General features: G+C 37.9%; 1 protein-coding gene and 1 pseudogene across 20 annotated transcripts in view; both read left to right on the forward strand.

The window, feature by feature from the left end:
• The window catches only part of SLMAP (sarcolemma associated protein), a 143,266-nt gene that overhangs the window by 54,067 nt on the left and 73,984 nt on the right, over positions 1-15,215 (forward strand). For 12 of the 20 annotated variants that reach the window (XM_059390015.1, XM_059390026.1, XM_059390021.1 and 9 more), the window contains exon 2: positions 6,064-6,211. In XM_059390015.1, coding sequence (XP_059245998.1) covers positions 6,064-6,211 — 148 coding nt within the window. Of the gene's footprint in view, positions 1-6,063; positions 6,218-15,215 lie in introns of all 20 variants that reach the window. The other 8 variants (XM_059390014.1, XM_059390023.1, XM_059390020.1 and 5 more) reach the window with 1 other exon arrangement.
• LOC132012516 (rab GDP dissociation inhibitor beta-like) lies at positions 6,653-11,199 on the forward strand (annotated as a pseudogene).

Below are 15,215 nucleotides of genomic sequence, written 5' to 3' on the forward strand. Positions count from 1 at the left end.
AATGTTTCTGAAGTGGGGGAGTGGGAGCTTAGAGCTGCCTACTCAGCCATTTTGCTGATGTCACTTCATTTCTTTTTAATTTTTAAAAATGTCTTCCTTTTCACCTTTTATTTATCTTAATGGATTGTTATAGTCACTTGTGTCCTTCTAATTTTGTGTTCATTTCTGAAATGATTCTTTTTGTTTTCTTTTGAGTTCTTTCATATTTTCTGGAGTTTTGTAATTGTGATTTATATTTCTTTTTCATGTCTTGAATTATTTTCTTAATATCTCTAAGCTTGTTTTGAAATAGTATGTTATAATTTTGATCTCCTTTCAAGGTCTGCCTTTCATTATCTGTAGGATGTTATTCTGTTCTTCAGTCTCATTTTCCTTAAAATAACTGTATGGGATGGGACTTTTTTTTTTTTTTTTTTTTTTTTGTTACTCATTTTTATGTGAAATTTGTTTCCCTGAACTTTTAGAAAAGAGGGTCATAGTTCAGGAGAACTTTGCTAATGTCACAGAGCTCCCTCTCCTGTTGTTTTGTAAAATATTCAAACATATAATTTCCTTTTCCCTTCTCCATTTTTATCTGGATCTTTTCTTTGTCTCTGTTGTCCTTGCCTTGGTCAGTTTTGGTTCCACATCCAACAACTTCCCTCACTGTGTAGCCCTATCTTGGAAGGCAGTTTTTGCTGATAGATTGAGTCTAAGAATTTCTATGACTCCCGACTGCTCCAATCTTTTTCAGAACTTAACTTATGCTCACTTATTACTGCATTGAGCTAAACTTTTTCCGTTTTCAACTTCTCTTCTCAAATTGGCCATCACACTGTCCAGTGAATACCTAATGACTATTTTGATGTTCTCTTTGAGTCCCTAAAATGCGCCATTGCTTCTCTACACACCCTCCTGTGCAGGTGCTGGTTTCGTGTATGTCTGGTGGCTGTTGATGTTTTCTTCACTCACTTTTATTTTGAGGTTCACGTAGATACCTTGTAACCCACTTTTGTTACAAATACTATCTGTGGGATTTTGATTTTGCTATTTTAGTCAGTCTGCTTGATTTTAGGTGGTTATTCAAGCAGATTAAAACTCTGTGATATAGCATCTGCCATCTAGAAGCCATAATCCATTCTGTGTTCACATTTTAAAAACTCCTCTGTGTGGGCTTAGAGTTTCTGGCCCCTGGGCTATGGCTTGTCAACTATATAGTGCTTTGTTCTGAAGTTTTAGTTCAAATGTGTTTGGATATTACAAAACCTATGAGTGTGGAAAAGGTTAGAAGGAAATAGTTTATTGGGGCGCTTGAGTGGCTCAGTGCATTAAGCATCGGCCTTCGGCTCACGTCAAGATCCCAGAGTCCTGGGATCAAGCCTCACATCAGGCTTCCTGCTCGGCAGGGAGTCTGCTTCTCCCTCTGCCTGATGTTCCTCATGTTTGTGCTCTCTCTCTCTCACTCTTACTCGCCTTCTATCTCAAATAAATAAATAAAATCTTTGTTAAAAAGTCTATCGGGGCTCCTGGGTGGCTCAGTGGGTTAAAGCCTAGGCCTTTGGCTCAGGTCATGGTCTCAGAGTTCTGGTTTCAAGCCCTGCATCGGGCTCTCTGCTCTGCAGGGAGCCTGCTTCCTCCTCTCTCTCTGCTTGCCTCTTTGTCTGCTTGTGATCTCTGTCTGTCAAATAAATAAAATATTTTTTTTTAAAGTCTATCATTATAGTGGAAATGAAAGTATTTACAGATTTTAGCAAAGTTGAAAGTGATGCAAAATGTATTTGTTTATGGAATGAACAACCAGAACTTTCTGAAGGCCAAAGAGCAAATTATGTAACATGTGGAGCGTAGTGCCAGTGTCATTGAAGGTAATCAGAATCAACAAGAGATGGGGAAAGTGATGGGGCAGGGAGAACCTTTTAGTTCAGGGACAACCATCAGAGTCAGATTTCTGGGAGCTTAACATTTATTTAGGGAAAAACAAGGGGTTAATCAGAGATTAAGTCTGAAAACAGTGTAAATTGAGCTTTGGTCACAAGTTACAGAGGGTTTTATAAATTCAGGGCTACTTAAAAGACCTGCTTAAAGTGAATGCCTGTTGGCCAGGGCAAACACTAGAGCTACTTGGCCATTCCTTACTCTACTAGGAAATAAAGATAGTTAAAACTTCAACAAGAGGGGTTTCTGGGTTGGCTCATTTGTTAAGCATCTGGCTTCAGCTCAGGTCATGATCCCAGGGTCCTGGGATTGAGCCCAACATCAGGCTGCCTGCTCACTCTCCCACTCCTCCTGTGTGTGTTCTCTCTCTCCCTCTCTCTGTCAAATAAATTAATAAAATCTCTCCCCTCCCCCCCCAAAAAAACAACAAAAAAAAACTTCAACAGTATTTGAAAAGAAATTTTAGAGTAGCCAAAACTCTTTTAAGGAAAAGAAGCAGTAGTAGCAGCCTTATAGAAGAAGATTTATCATCATAGAGGAGAAAAATATATCTGATTTAAAAGTGTTGAAGGACCAGCTAACATATCTACTTATTGGGAAATGCATCCAGTGACTGCAAGCACAGTCCCTTGCAAACAAATTGACTTCTTTATACCTTCAGGAACCTAACCTGTAGATAGACTAGCTTCTGTACAGTTTATACTGAATAATAGCAGATTGTTTCATAGAAGATGCAGAAACATGACTTTTAATATCTTTCAAGACAGCCATGGACAGAAAGTCAAATCACATCAATTGAAAATAGTTTTGCAGAGAAGAGGACTAGTGTGGTCTAGCTATACACAAGTGCAGAGGCTCAGGCACATGAGAAGTGGTTAGTGTGGCTGAGAGAAATAAGGGTAGAAGGTAGTGGAAATTAATGAATTTGAAGGGGGAATCAAAAGCAAGGTCATGTAGAGCCTTATAGGCTATAATCATGAAAACTTTAGGTTTTATTCTAAGGTGTTTGGAAGCCATTAGCAGGTTGAGAGTAGAGAAAGGGTGAGCAAGTACCATAAATGTTAGGTTCATGCTAAATGGAGGCCATGCTTTGGACAGTGATACAGATGTGTCAGAATGAAAAGAATGTGGGTTACTATGGACTTTGTATTTTTTTAATTTGAAAATTTGTGGTTATGTAAGAGCTATGTAAGAGGTGTTGAAACACATGCACACATACATACACACCTTTTTGTTTTCCAGAGTTGGCTAACAGTACTGAAACTCATTTCATATATTCTTATTTTTTTTAAGATTTTATTTATTTATTTGTCAGACAGAAAGCGAGAGCACACAAGCTGGAGGATTGGCAGAGCTCCCCACTGAGCAGGGAGCCCAATGCCAGACTTGATCCCAGGACACTGGGATCATGACCTGAGCCAAAGGCAGAGGCTTAACCCATTGAGCCACCCAGGCATCCCTAGTCTTATTTATATTCTATTCTTTTTAAAGTTTAAAATCAAAATGCTAGCCACAGACTACGAAATGACTTCATAACTCACTAATGGATTAGATAGAATGTGAAGTTGGAAAAACACTGTAAATTTAGTATAACCCCTTTATTTGTCTTGTCAAGGCATGTAGTACTACAAATGACCAAGCCAGAATCCAGATATTGCCACATTTCCCATGAATATGTTCATTAAGAAATAAAAACCAAATTCCCCTATACAGTATAACAGTAGGTTCCAGGGTAGGAAAAAATTGTGAGAGTAAGTGTTCCTACTTGAGTGTATTTATTACCTGTGCCTCTCCTTCTTGGTGTGAAATGGTAAGACCTGTAAATTTCAAATGGACTTGTAAAATATCAACACAATTTTCATCATTAATGGTCTTTAATTATATAAACTGCTAGCCAAAGTAACAGTTGGTTTCTTCTGAATTACAAACAGAGAATAAGTCCTTTATGGACAGCCTGGTGTCCTTTAAATTGTCATCTAGGAACTAATGAAAAGAAATGCCATTTTCATATTTTCTTCAAGATGTATATTCTTTTGCTCTGTTTCTTTTGGAAAAGAGTTTGTGGGAGGAGTGAAGGATAAATGAAACATAAAGGTCAGTGTGAAGTAATCGGGGAATAATGGCCCTTTCAATTCTATTACATGAATCCTTGCTCTTACCTCTGTGACCTCCTGACCACAGATATCTGCCTGTGCCTCATTTTCCTCATTTACAAACGGAAATAATATCTGTATCATAGCTTTAATGTTAAGATTAAATGAGGGTCTGGTAGCGTAACATATATTTTAATAAATACTAGTTTTCTTCTTTACATTCTTCCTTAGGAATTCAGTGAAAATCTGTTGCTAGAATAAGTAGGGCTGGAGAGTGTAGAAAAATGCAAAAAGAAAGGTACATCACTTTTTATTGGTGGTTCTCTTTCTAGTAAGTCTGTTGTGCATGATCCCAACTGTTCCTGACTTCTTTTAGAATAGGTAGGTGATACATAAGTAGGTTTTCTATGCCTCTTTCTACCCCTTCTCTCTCTCTCTCTTTTTTTTTTTTTTTAAAAAGATTTTATTTATTTGACAGAGAGAGATCACAAGTAGGCAGAGAGTCAGGCAGAGAGAGAGGGGGAAGCAGGCTCCCCGCCTAGCAGAGAGCCCAATGCGGGGCTTGATCTCAGGACCCTGAGATCATGACCTGAGCTGAAGGCAGAGGCTTAGCCCACTGAGCCACCTAGGTGCCCCCCACCTTCTCTTTTTAAAGAGGGAAGTTACCCGAGTGTTGAAAGGCAGGTTTAGGAGACCAGGAAACAGTAGCTTCGTAGCTGATTCCAGTATTGTAGTTCCTAGTGTCTCTAATCTGCTTTATTACAAAGAATTTGCTGAAGATAGGCCATTTGTGATACCAAGTATATTAGTTAGCTATTAAAGCTATTAATATTAATAGCTATTAATTATAGGTGTTACCTAATACCAATTGTCCTTGCCTGTGGAATAAAACACTTCCTTTGTTTTAACTCAGATATCCTAGGAACAAGATTAAAAAGAATGAGATGGAAAGGTAGAATTAGAATTTTGTCTAGCTGGATTTTCTTAAAAATAACAGCTTTATTGAGATATAATGCACATACTATAAAATTCACCCTTAACACCCATGGGCGCCTGGGTGGCTCAGCCTGTTAAGTGTCTGCCTTTGGCTCAGATCATGATCCCTGGGTTCTGGGATCCAGCCCGGGATTGGGCTCCTTGCTCAGCCAGCAGTCTGCTTCTCTCTCTGCCCCTCCCTCTGTTTGTGTGCTTGCGTGTGCTTTCTCTCTGTCAAATAAATAAAAATATTTTTAAAAAAATTCCCTTTTTAAAATATACAATTCACTGGTTTTTAGTATATTCACAAAGCTATGTAACCATCACTGTTATTTAGTTTTTAGAACATTTTAGTCACCCACAAAAGAAACCTTGTACCCATTAACAATCATTTTCCACCATCACTCTCCATCACCAGTCTCCTGCCCCTTTACCCTTCTTTCCCTCGTATCTCAACCCCTTGCAACCACAAATGTGCTTTTTGTCTCTATGGGTTTGCTTATTCTGGATATTTCATATAAATGAAATTATATAATACATGGTCTTTTGCAACTATTTTATTTTTAAAGTTCATCCATGCTGTAGCATGAATCAGTAAGTACTTCATTACTTTATATTGCTAAATAATGTAATATAATACAAATACATTGAATTTTGTTTACCTGTTCATCAGTTGATGGACATTCATTTCAGGTTGTTTTCACTTTGGAGCTATTACAAATAATGCTGCTATGAAGTTAATGTACAAGTTTTTGTGAGCACATAGTTTTTCAGTTCCCTTGCATATATACCTCAGAGTAGAATTCCTAGGTCATATGCTAACTTCTTGTTTAACATTTTGAGGACTTTAACTGTTTTCTAAAGTGATTGCACCATTTTGTCTAGCTGGATTTTAAATCACTTGGTTTCCAGGTTCTAATTTCCTATATATTAAAGGAAAGTCTTAGCTGGAACAAGTGGTTTGAATTGATGGGGGAAGAAATCCACCTGTAGTAGTTTGCAAAGGTGGAAGTCCTTTTTCTTAAAGTAGGTTTGGAAGGATTAGTATTAATCTTTGTCCCCCCCCCCTTTTTTTTTGCAGTTTTATCTCCAAGACACTAAAAGTAGTAACGGTACCTTTATAAATAGCCAGAGATTGAGTCGAGGCTCTGAAGAAAGTCCACCATGTGAAATTCTTTCTGGTGACATTATCCAGTTTGGGGTAGATGTAACGGAGAACACACGGAAAGGTACGGGTATGGATCAATTTTTCCTATTATTTGTCTTTTTAAGTTAAAAAAAATTCTGTTTAATGTTATAAACCATTTCATGTTTGTAAAAGTATTTAAATACAGCATTATATGCAGTGAAAAACTAAAAATCTCTTACTTTCCCTATTGGTTTTCTGAAGTTTTAAATTCTGAAATGTTAATAAGTGAATTTATAGTTTTCATCACAATATGAAAATATAGGACACTCCTCTGCTAGTTTGGGAAACAGTTTAAGGTCCTGACCAACAGGACCTTAAACTTAAGGATATTTATTGTTAACAAGAATACAGGAGGGAAGGTCCAACTTTGTTCACTTGATTCAGTGGTGTTACCAAGAATCTGGGTCTTACTGTTTTTAACATGTTGGTTTCTTACGCTTTTGCTGTAGGTTTTTGCTTGTTGCCTCATGGTTAACGAGGGATGGCTACAGCCCAAAGCCCCAAATGTCAAGCAAAAACTGCAAGGCGGGGACAAAGTATCTTCTTGTATGGCTCTTTTTTTATGTTGAAAACACAGTCTTTTGTAGAATTCTTTCAGCAAATTTACACTCCTCTTGTCCCAGTGGCCACATACATACCTATCTATGGCTACAAGGAAGCCTAGGAAGTTACTTACCTGGCAGAAGGGATCAGGATCTCCATGATTGTCATATATCAATTATGATTTATCCCTTCCAGTTGTGTGTACATTGTCTGAAACAAAATCAGAGTTCTGTAGGTAGTTAATAGTACCCATCAAGATACAAGATTTCACATCTCAGTTTTTGAAACTAGAAGTTCTTTAGCTAAATAAATGTGGATTGTCAATTTTACAGTTCTGAAGCTTCCTGGCTTTACCTGCTTCACTGTCTACTTTATGGCCATGAAATTATATGGCTGGATCATAAAACTAAATCAATACGAACCGAAAGTATGCAATTTTGTTGTCTTATGGACAATGGAACCAGTTGACAGGTTTCTCCTTTTGCTTCTCTGAACTTACTTTGATCTGGTGATGCCCTAAGTCATCAGTATGTGACATTTTGCACAGTGGACATGGAAATGAGGGTGGATGGGTGGTGCTGCTGCTACCGTGTGTGTGCATGTGCATGTATGTTTATATACTTTTCACTGGGTGTTGCAACTGCAGTATATTTTTACCAGATTTTTTTTGTTTTTTGTGTTTTTTTAAAGATTTTTTATTAATTTATTTGACAGAGATTACAAGTAGGCAGAGAGGCAGGCAGAGAGGGAAGGGGGAAGCAGGCTCCCTGCTGAGCAGAGAGCCCGATGCGGGGCTCAATCCCAGGACCCTGAGATCATGACCTGAGCCAAAGGCAGAGGCTTTAACCCACTGAGCCCCTATTTTTACCAGGTTTTAATGGCCTTCTTAGGGAGTTAGATTTTGGTATTTGAATTCAGGTAGTGTCATATTCTTAGTGATTTCCCTTTACAGTGGTAAAATAGAAAGTTTGTATTTTGATGCAAAATACTGAGTACTCCTTACAAAGAGAGCTCACCTTATATATGACCGTACTAAGAGCAGCCATGTTGGACACTGTAGCATTTGTGCATCACACCATCTCTGGTACCAAGTCATTCAACAAACACTTACGGAGTCCCAGCTGTGAATAACCCACAGAGAAGACAGAGAATTTGATTACATATTTTCTCCAAGGAATGTCTTCTTGGCTTGCATTTCCCAAAGAGAATTAATAGGTGTTAATTAATAAAAGAATGAGGTTGTCAAATGCACTTAGAAAATGCTTAGTTAACCAAAAGTAAACAGGACCTCTCACAGTCCTTAATATGCTAACATATATGCACATCTCCAGGGAGGTGACTGTTCTAGAACACAGCTCTTTCCAAACTCCTGCCCACTCTTTCCCATCAGCTGTGAGAGACACTCTTTAGAACATGCTGTAGGAAGCTAAGAGGACAATCCTGAAATTCAGGGTTATTATTAGTGCACTATTATTTTAGAAACGTTAGATTCTTGCAGGCTTCTTTGAGCATTTAACTATCTTTTATGCCAACTTTAAGGAAATTAATTAAAGAAAAATTTCTTCATCATTTAAAATGTTGTTTCTTTTGGTATTTATTATCTTCAAAAAGTTGATGTATGCCTGGGCTCTTGGAATACAGTTCTATCACTAGCTGAGGGCTACCTGTTTAAGCGTATACCAGGGAAAAAGACTTTCTCCTTTGCTAAACAGTACTGTGATAAGCTTTATATCACTTAGAAAATCCTCCTGAAGTTATATAGCACTATGGGTTAACCTCTGGTTCAAAGAAGAAATCAAAAGGGAAATTTTAAACTATATGGAAAGGACTTTTATACCAAAATGCGTAAATACTTTACTCAAATAAAATTTAAAATCTTAAATTCCTTCTGTACTAAAGAAAAAGGACAATGAAGGAACTTGGCATTTGGGAGATATTAGAAAAAGAACAAGAAAAAGAAAAGCAGAAATTAATGAAATAAGCAAAAAACTATAGAAGGGATGAACAAACCAAATGCCGGTTCTTTGAAAATCATCCAACCAACCAGCAAACACTAAACAGGTAATTCAGAACCCTTAAATCCCTTATTACATTAAAAAAATACTAGCAAAAATATACACGATAAGGAATGAGAAAGGAAACATAAATACAGGTACAGGATATGCTAAAAGAATTTTGAGAAACTAGTACATGCCAATCTATGACAAAGAAAAAAGCTACAATAAATTGTCCTAGCAAAATTATCCCAAGATGTAGAAAACTTGAGTAAATTGTTTTCCTTAAAAGAGACTAAGAAGTTATTAAAGATTGACCAGAAACAGAGGCATTCATAGCTGAATATGATCATATTTTTAAAAGCAGATAAATCCAGTTATTTAAATAATTCAAACATGTATAAAGATGGAAAGCTGTTAAAATCTACTTTAGGGAAGCCAGCAGCATATCATTAATGTCAAATTCTGATAAAGATACAGTTCAAAAACAGAAAACTAGCACTATTTTCATTTGTGACAATAGATGAACAATTCTGATTAAGGTATTAGTAAATTAACTTCAGAAATAATGCTAGAATAAACGAAGTAGGTTTTATTCTAAGAATGCAAAAATGATTCAGTATTGGGGATATATACTAACGTCATCCACAACCTAAAAATGTTACATGAAAAACATGTTACTTTATAACGAATAAGTATTGAAAAAGCATTTGATTTCTCTCTTCTCATCTGGCATGGCAGCCAGCCTCCCTCCTCTCCAGCTCCCTTGTACCTCTAGCCCTGGCTTCCCTTTTCCATCAGGCTAGCCTGAGCGCTTCCCCTGTTCTTGAGGTTGGCCCTATAGCTTCTGGCTCCTGCGCTTTCTCCTTTCTTGGGTCTTAAGTCCTTACCCTCCCCCGCTATGAAGAGGAGTACAAGGTACTCCTGCTGGGCACCAGCCTGATTGGATATATCCTGTCAGGTATAATGTCAATACATGGAAAGAAGGTTCTTCCCATGGATAGAAATTTGTACTGTGGAGGAGAAATTCATCTCTAATACCTCTGAAAGATTTATACAAAAGATTTAAAATACCAGGAATACCACTACCATCAATGGGGAGAAGAGACTGGAATGTTGACTTAATTCCCAAGTTCCTTATGGTCATTGGTCAGTTCAAAAACAGAAAATTGGTCAGTTCAAAAACAGATGCTGCTTTATACAGAGGTCTGTTGCTCTCTGGTTTTCAAAGTGACTGAAGGGAGCTTTGTCTGTAAGGGAGGAAATATCTACAAGGTTACTTCCATTGAAACAGAAGCCCTGGCATCTAGCTTAGTGGAACTGAAAAACGTCGCTTCAGAAAATTCCTAGTGTGTGTTGCCAGCTTTGATGAAAAAGTTCCCAGAAATTTAGAAGGCATTGATCCTAAGAAGACTATAGTTTGGGAGGTGTACAGAAATTTGACTTGGGATAAGATCATGGATTTTACTGGCCATGCCCTGGCATTTTATAGAACCGATGACTGTTTGGGGTGGCTGGCTGGGGGGCTCAGTTGCTTAAGCATCTGCCTTTGGCATAGGTCATGATCTTGGGCTCCTGGGATCCAGCCTCTTGTTGGGCATCCTGCTCAGCAGGGAGTCTGCTTCTCTTCCTTCTGACCCTCTACCCTGCTCATGCTCTTTCTTGCTCTTTTTCAAAACGAATAAATAAAAAAATCTTAAATAAAAAAAGAAAAAGAATGGATGACTATTTAGATGAACTATGTTGTGAAACCATTAAGAGGATTAAACTTTATAACAAGTCTCTGGCAAGATACGGCAAAAGCCCATACCTTTATCCTCTCCATGGTCTTGGAGAACTTAGCCTGGAATCTGCAGGGCTAAGTGCTATTTATGGTGGTACCTACATGCTCAATAAACGAACTGAAGAATCATTGTGCAGAATGGAAGAGTGATTGGTGTGAAATCATGCCAAGAGTGATTGGTCTGAAATTACAGGAGAAGTTCCTTTCTGTAAGCAGCTCATTTGTGATCCCAGCTGTGTCAAAGATCAGGTAGAAAAAGTGAGCCAGATGATTAAAGTTATCCGAATCCTCAGCCACCCCATCAAGAACACCAGTGGTGCCAACTCCTGCCAGATCATTCCCCAGAACTAACAGTTGGAAGTCAGATATCTATGTCTGTATGATCTCCTTCGTATACAATGTGGCAGGACAAGGGAAGTATATCACCATAGTTAGTACAACTGTGGAGACCAGTGAACCAGAGAAAGAAATCAGACCAGTTTTGCAGCTTTTGGAACTGATTGAAGAGAAATTTCTTAGCATTGGTGACCTTGTGCCAGAAGGCTTGGAAACAGAAAGCCAGATCTTTATTTCCTGCACATACAATGCCACAACTCACTTTAGAACAACTTTTGATGACGTTAAAGTCATCTGTAAGAAGATGATCGAATCTGAGTTTGACTTTGAGGAAATGAACATAAGAAAAATGACATCTATGGGGAAGACTAACAATAGTACAATTTATTATCTAGTTGGGACAAACTTAACTTTTGGAAAATGATGTATACTGTAAAAAATCAATATTATTGATCCTAGGGTCTTGGAAGGCAGCTATGCTCACCACTATACCACCGACTCGATCGTAGGGTCTTAGGATCAAGTCCCACATTGGGCTCCCTGCTCAGTGGGGAGTTTGTTCCATCTCCCTCTGCCCCTCCCCCAGTTTGTGGTCTTTCTCACTTACTTTCTCTCTCAAATAAATAAGTGGTATTTTAATAAAAGGGGGGCACCTGGGTGGCTCAGTCAGTTAAGCATCTTCCTTCAGTTCAGGTCATGATACCAGGATCCTGGGATCAAGTCCCACATTGGGCTGCCTGTTCAGCAGGGAGTCCCTCTGCCCCTCCCCTGGCTTGTGTTCTCTCTTGCTTACTCTCTCTCAAATAAATAAATAATATTTTTGAAATAAATATTGTAAGACCTGCTTTTGTAATCAAAGCTGAGATTGCCAAGCACTGTACCACTAAATATTCCTTCCCTTTTTAATATCATGTATGTATTTGTTTTCATGGAGTGGCTATTCAGAATTGGCAGATTACCATATTCTGTTCAGTTTAACCAGTACTGGCTTTTTTTTCCCAGTGAAGGAGCAGTTGTAAAAAAAAACATTGTGACGCTGATACAGAGCACTTGATACAGTATTTGTATCTTTTAGTCAATGTAGCCTTTGCAGTTGTGCGCCTCTGCTGCTCAAGAGCTGGATCAGTACAATTTTTCGTGCCTTATGTCCTCTTGACATTAAAGAAATTAGGAATTGAATATTCCACAATTTGGGGAAGAATCCTTCAATTTTCCCTGCACCTTTATATTTTGTGTCCTATCAAATATTATGATTACCCATATAATAACAGCCACAAGTTGGGGTTACATGGGCCTGAAATTCTAACCCAACTCCAGGCTCTGAGACTCATTTTGGAGGAAACCTGTGAACAGTGTTTTAACCTCATAAAATTCATGAGAAGAAGGGGAAAGAAATCTGTCATAAACCAGGTAAATGTAGAAGCTTCTTTTGTATTCTAGATGTGGATTCTTCAATGGACCAAGCTATATTGCAGTATTGATTTGACAGAGCCTCCACTTTAATGATGTCTGCCTCAAAATGGCTCCAGAATATTTCTGTACTGCAAAATAAAGCCGTACTCTGGAAACAAACAAACAAACGAACGAAAGAAAGAAAGAGAAAGGAAAGAAAAGAAAAAGAGAGAGGAAAAGAAAAGGCATTTGATGAAGTTTAGGAGTTTCCTAATAAAAATTCTAAATAAATAGAATGAATAGAAAAAACTAAGTAAAATAAGTCTAATTAGAATTAAAAGGGGGGCACCTGGGGGGCTCACTTTGGTGTCTGACTCTTGATTTTGACTCAGGTCATGACCTCAGGATCATGAGATCAAGAGCTGTGTCAGGCTCCACGCTGGGCAGGGACCCTTAAGATTCTCTTGTGATGCCTGGGTGGCTCAGTCGGTTAAGTGTCTGCCTTCGGCTCAGGTGGTGGTTCAAGGGTCCTGGGACTGAGTTCCACTTGAGGCTCCTTGCTCAGCAGGGAGCTCCTTTTCCCTCTGCCTTCTGTTCCCCCTGCTTGTGTTCCCTCTCTCTCTGACAAATAAATACAATCTTAAAAAAAAAATTAAAAAAAAAAAAAGATTTTTCTCTCTCTCCCATCCCCCCCCAAACCTGCACTCTCTCTCTAAAAATATAAATAAATAAGTAAAAATAAAAATAGAATAAAAGCACAAATACTATACAGGTATAAAAGTGTATGAACTAAATTTACATGTATCAGTAAGGACAAATCTCAAAACATCTCAAGTAAATTACAGATGGATGTGCGTGGTGTAATACTATTTACATCAAGCATGAATTAATGCAAAACTACTACATAGTGGTTTTGAATACATTTATAGTAAGAATATAAAATTAGACACTAGAAATGACAAAAATGGTTTGAGGATGTATAAAAGGATTTTTTTTTTTTTGCATCACTGTATATGGAACAAAAAACGAAGCATAATTTTAAAATTGCCCATTGTGTAGCTATTAAAAAGAGTAAATTAGATTTATATCAATTGCAGAGATTTCTAGAAGATATACTGTTGAAAGAATTACTATTAATAATTTTGTTATTTTATTTATTTATTTATTTATTTTTTAAAGAGAAAAGCAGGCTCCCTGCTGAGCAGAGAGCCCAATGTGGAACTCGATCCCAGGACCCTGAGACCATGACCTGAGCCGAAGGCAGCAGCTTAACCCACTGAGCCACCCAGGCACCCTAATTTCATTATTTTAAAAAGTCTCACCAATCCCTGTAAATATACACATACATGTATATGTTTGTATTTGATTATATGACCATGGGGAAAAAGCATGGAGGAGTACAAACTAGGTCATTATTGTGAATCATCTTAGAGTAGGGTAGAGGAGAAGAATAAAGAAGGGACAGCCAAATTAAAAAGGGTGGGGGTTAGTAAGACAGTTGTTAAAAACCTTCCACTATCTGTGTCATTTATATATTTTTAATTTATATGAAATTATCTATAAAAGGAAATTTCAAAAAAGAATATATAATATATAAAAAAGGCTTTTTGTATGTGTGTATAAAATCATGATTTTGTTAAAAAGGTGATAGACACATGATGTCATAGAGTATATCCATTCATATTAGTGACTCTTACTACTCTAACCTCTCCAAAACAAGCTGATTTTGATGTTTGGCTTTTCATATAGTGTGACCCCAGTGAGAAAACTCACTGTACAAATAACCTGCCCTATAGATGTAAAATATCATGGTAAACAAATAGGATGATCTTCTAACAGATTTTTCTTTTTAAGGAAATGAGGAAGACAGAAAGCCAACCTATCAGATCCTTCTGGAATGGGGGCTTTAGGAACCTAAGGCTATCTACTCCTTGTTCCCCAATCCACAAACTGCTCAGACAGGGCATGAGTTTCCTGGGTCACATAATATTACAGTAATCCTCTGCTGCAAAGCTTGGGACCATTAGCTCTATAAACTTGACATATAATTGCAGTCACTTGATGTATAACTCCAGTCAGTTCATCATTGAAGTCCACTTCACCAGTATCTGATCCTAGGTAAGCTGCTGTGAACAAGGGGCCTATTACGAGCAGTCAGTGCTATCTTCCTCAGTAACTGCCCTTAGTTACTTTTGTTTCCCACAATAGATCTTGTGTTTTCTGGTCTTCAAGCCCTTGCACATGCTTTTTCCTTTGCCTAGAAACTTTTCTAGGCTCGAAAAGGTGCCTTTCCATGTCCCTGTTGCACATGGCACTCCCCCTTACGTGTTTGCCTCCCTCACTAACTATCAGCTATGCAAGAGCAGCCAGAGTGCATGTCTTCATTGTAGAATCTCCGCACTCAAACTGGTACACACTGGTTGAATAAATTTCAAAATGTCATGAATCTTCCTCCACGATGTTACGAAAGTTCTTTCTACCGCCTTATCTCAATTAAGATTTTGACAACCTTCCTCCTAATCCAGAAGCTTCATATGACGATTGGAAACTGGTAACCTTCTTATTTTCCACCGCTGTTTTTATTTTATCATGACTCAGTTACCTCTCCTTAACCTATCTAAACTTTAATTTGCTCATCTAATAGGATGGAACTCATGATACTATTACCTGCTTCAAGGTTTGCATTGCAGCATGATGTTCTGTGTGAACATGGATAGAGTGTATATGGAGTTCCCATCTCAAGGCCAGGTCCTTCTATTATTACTAAAACCTTTGCCAGTCATTTGTATCATCTTTCTTGCCTGTAATTTTGCCCCTCTTTCACAGTAGCTTCAGCCCCAAGCTCCTTTACCTGTCTGTCCTTTGGAACTTATCATTGGCCTTTTCAAAAGTACTCTCACTAACTGCTAGACCACCCCTTGACTTTAGGCTTTGCTGTCCTTGCTCATTCCTAGCTTTTGGTAACTTTCACCAGAAGCTTTACTTTCTTCCACTTT

This window comes from Mustela nigripes, chromosome 2 (assembly GCF_022355385.1).
Source record: "Mustela nigripes isolate SB6536 chromosome 2, MUSNIG.SB6536, whole genome shotgun sequence".
Taxonomy (NCBI): domain Eukaryota; kingdom Metazoa; phylum Chordata; class Mammalia; order Carnivora; family Mustelidae; genus Mustela; species Mustela nigripes.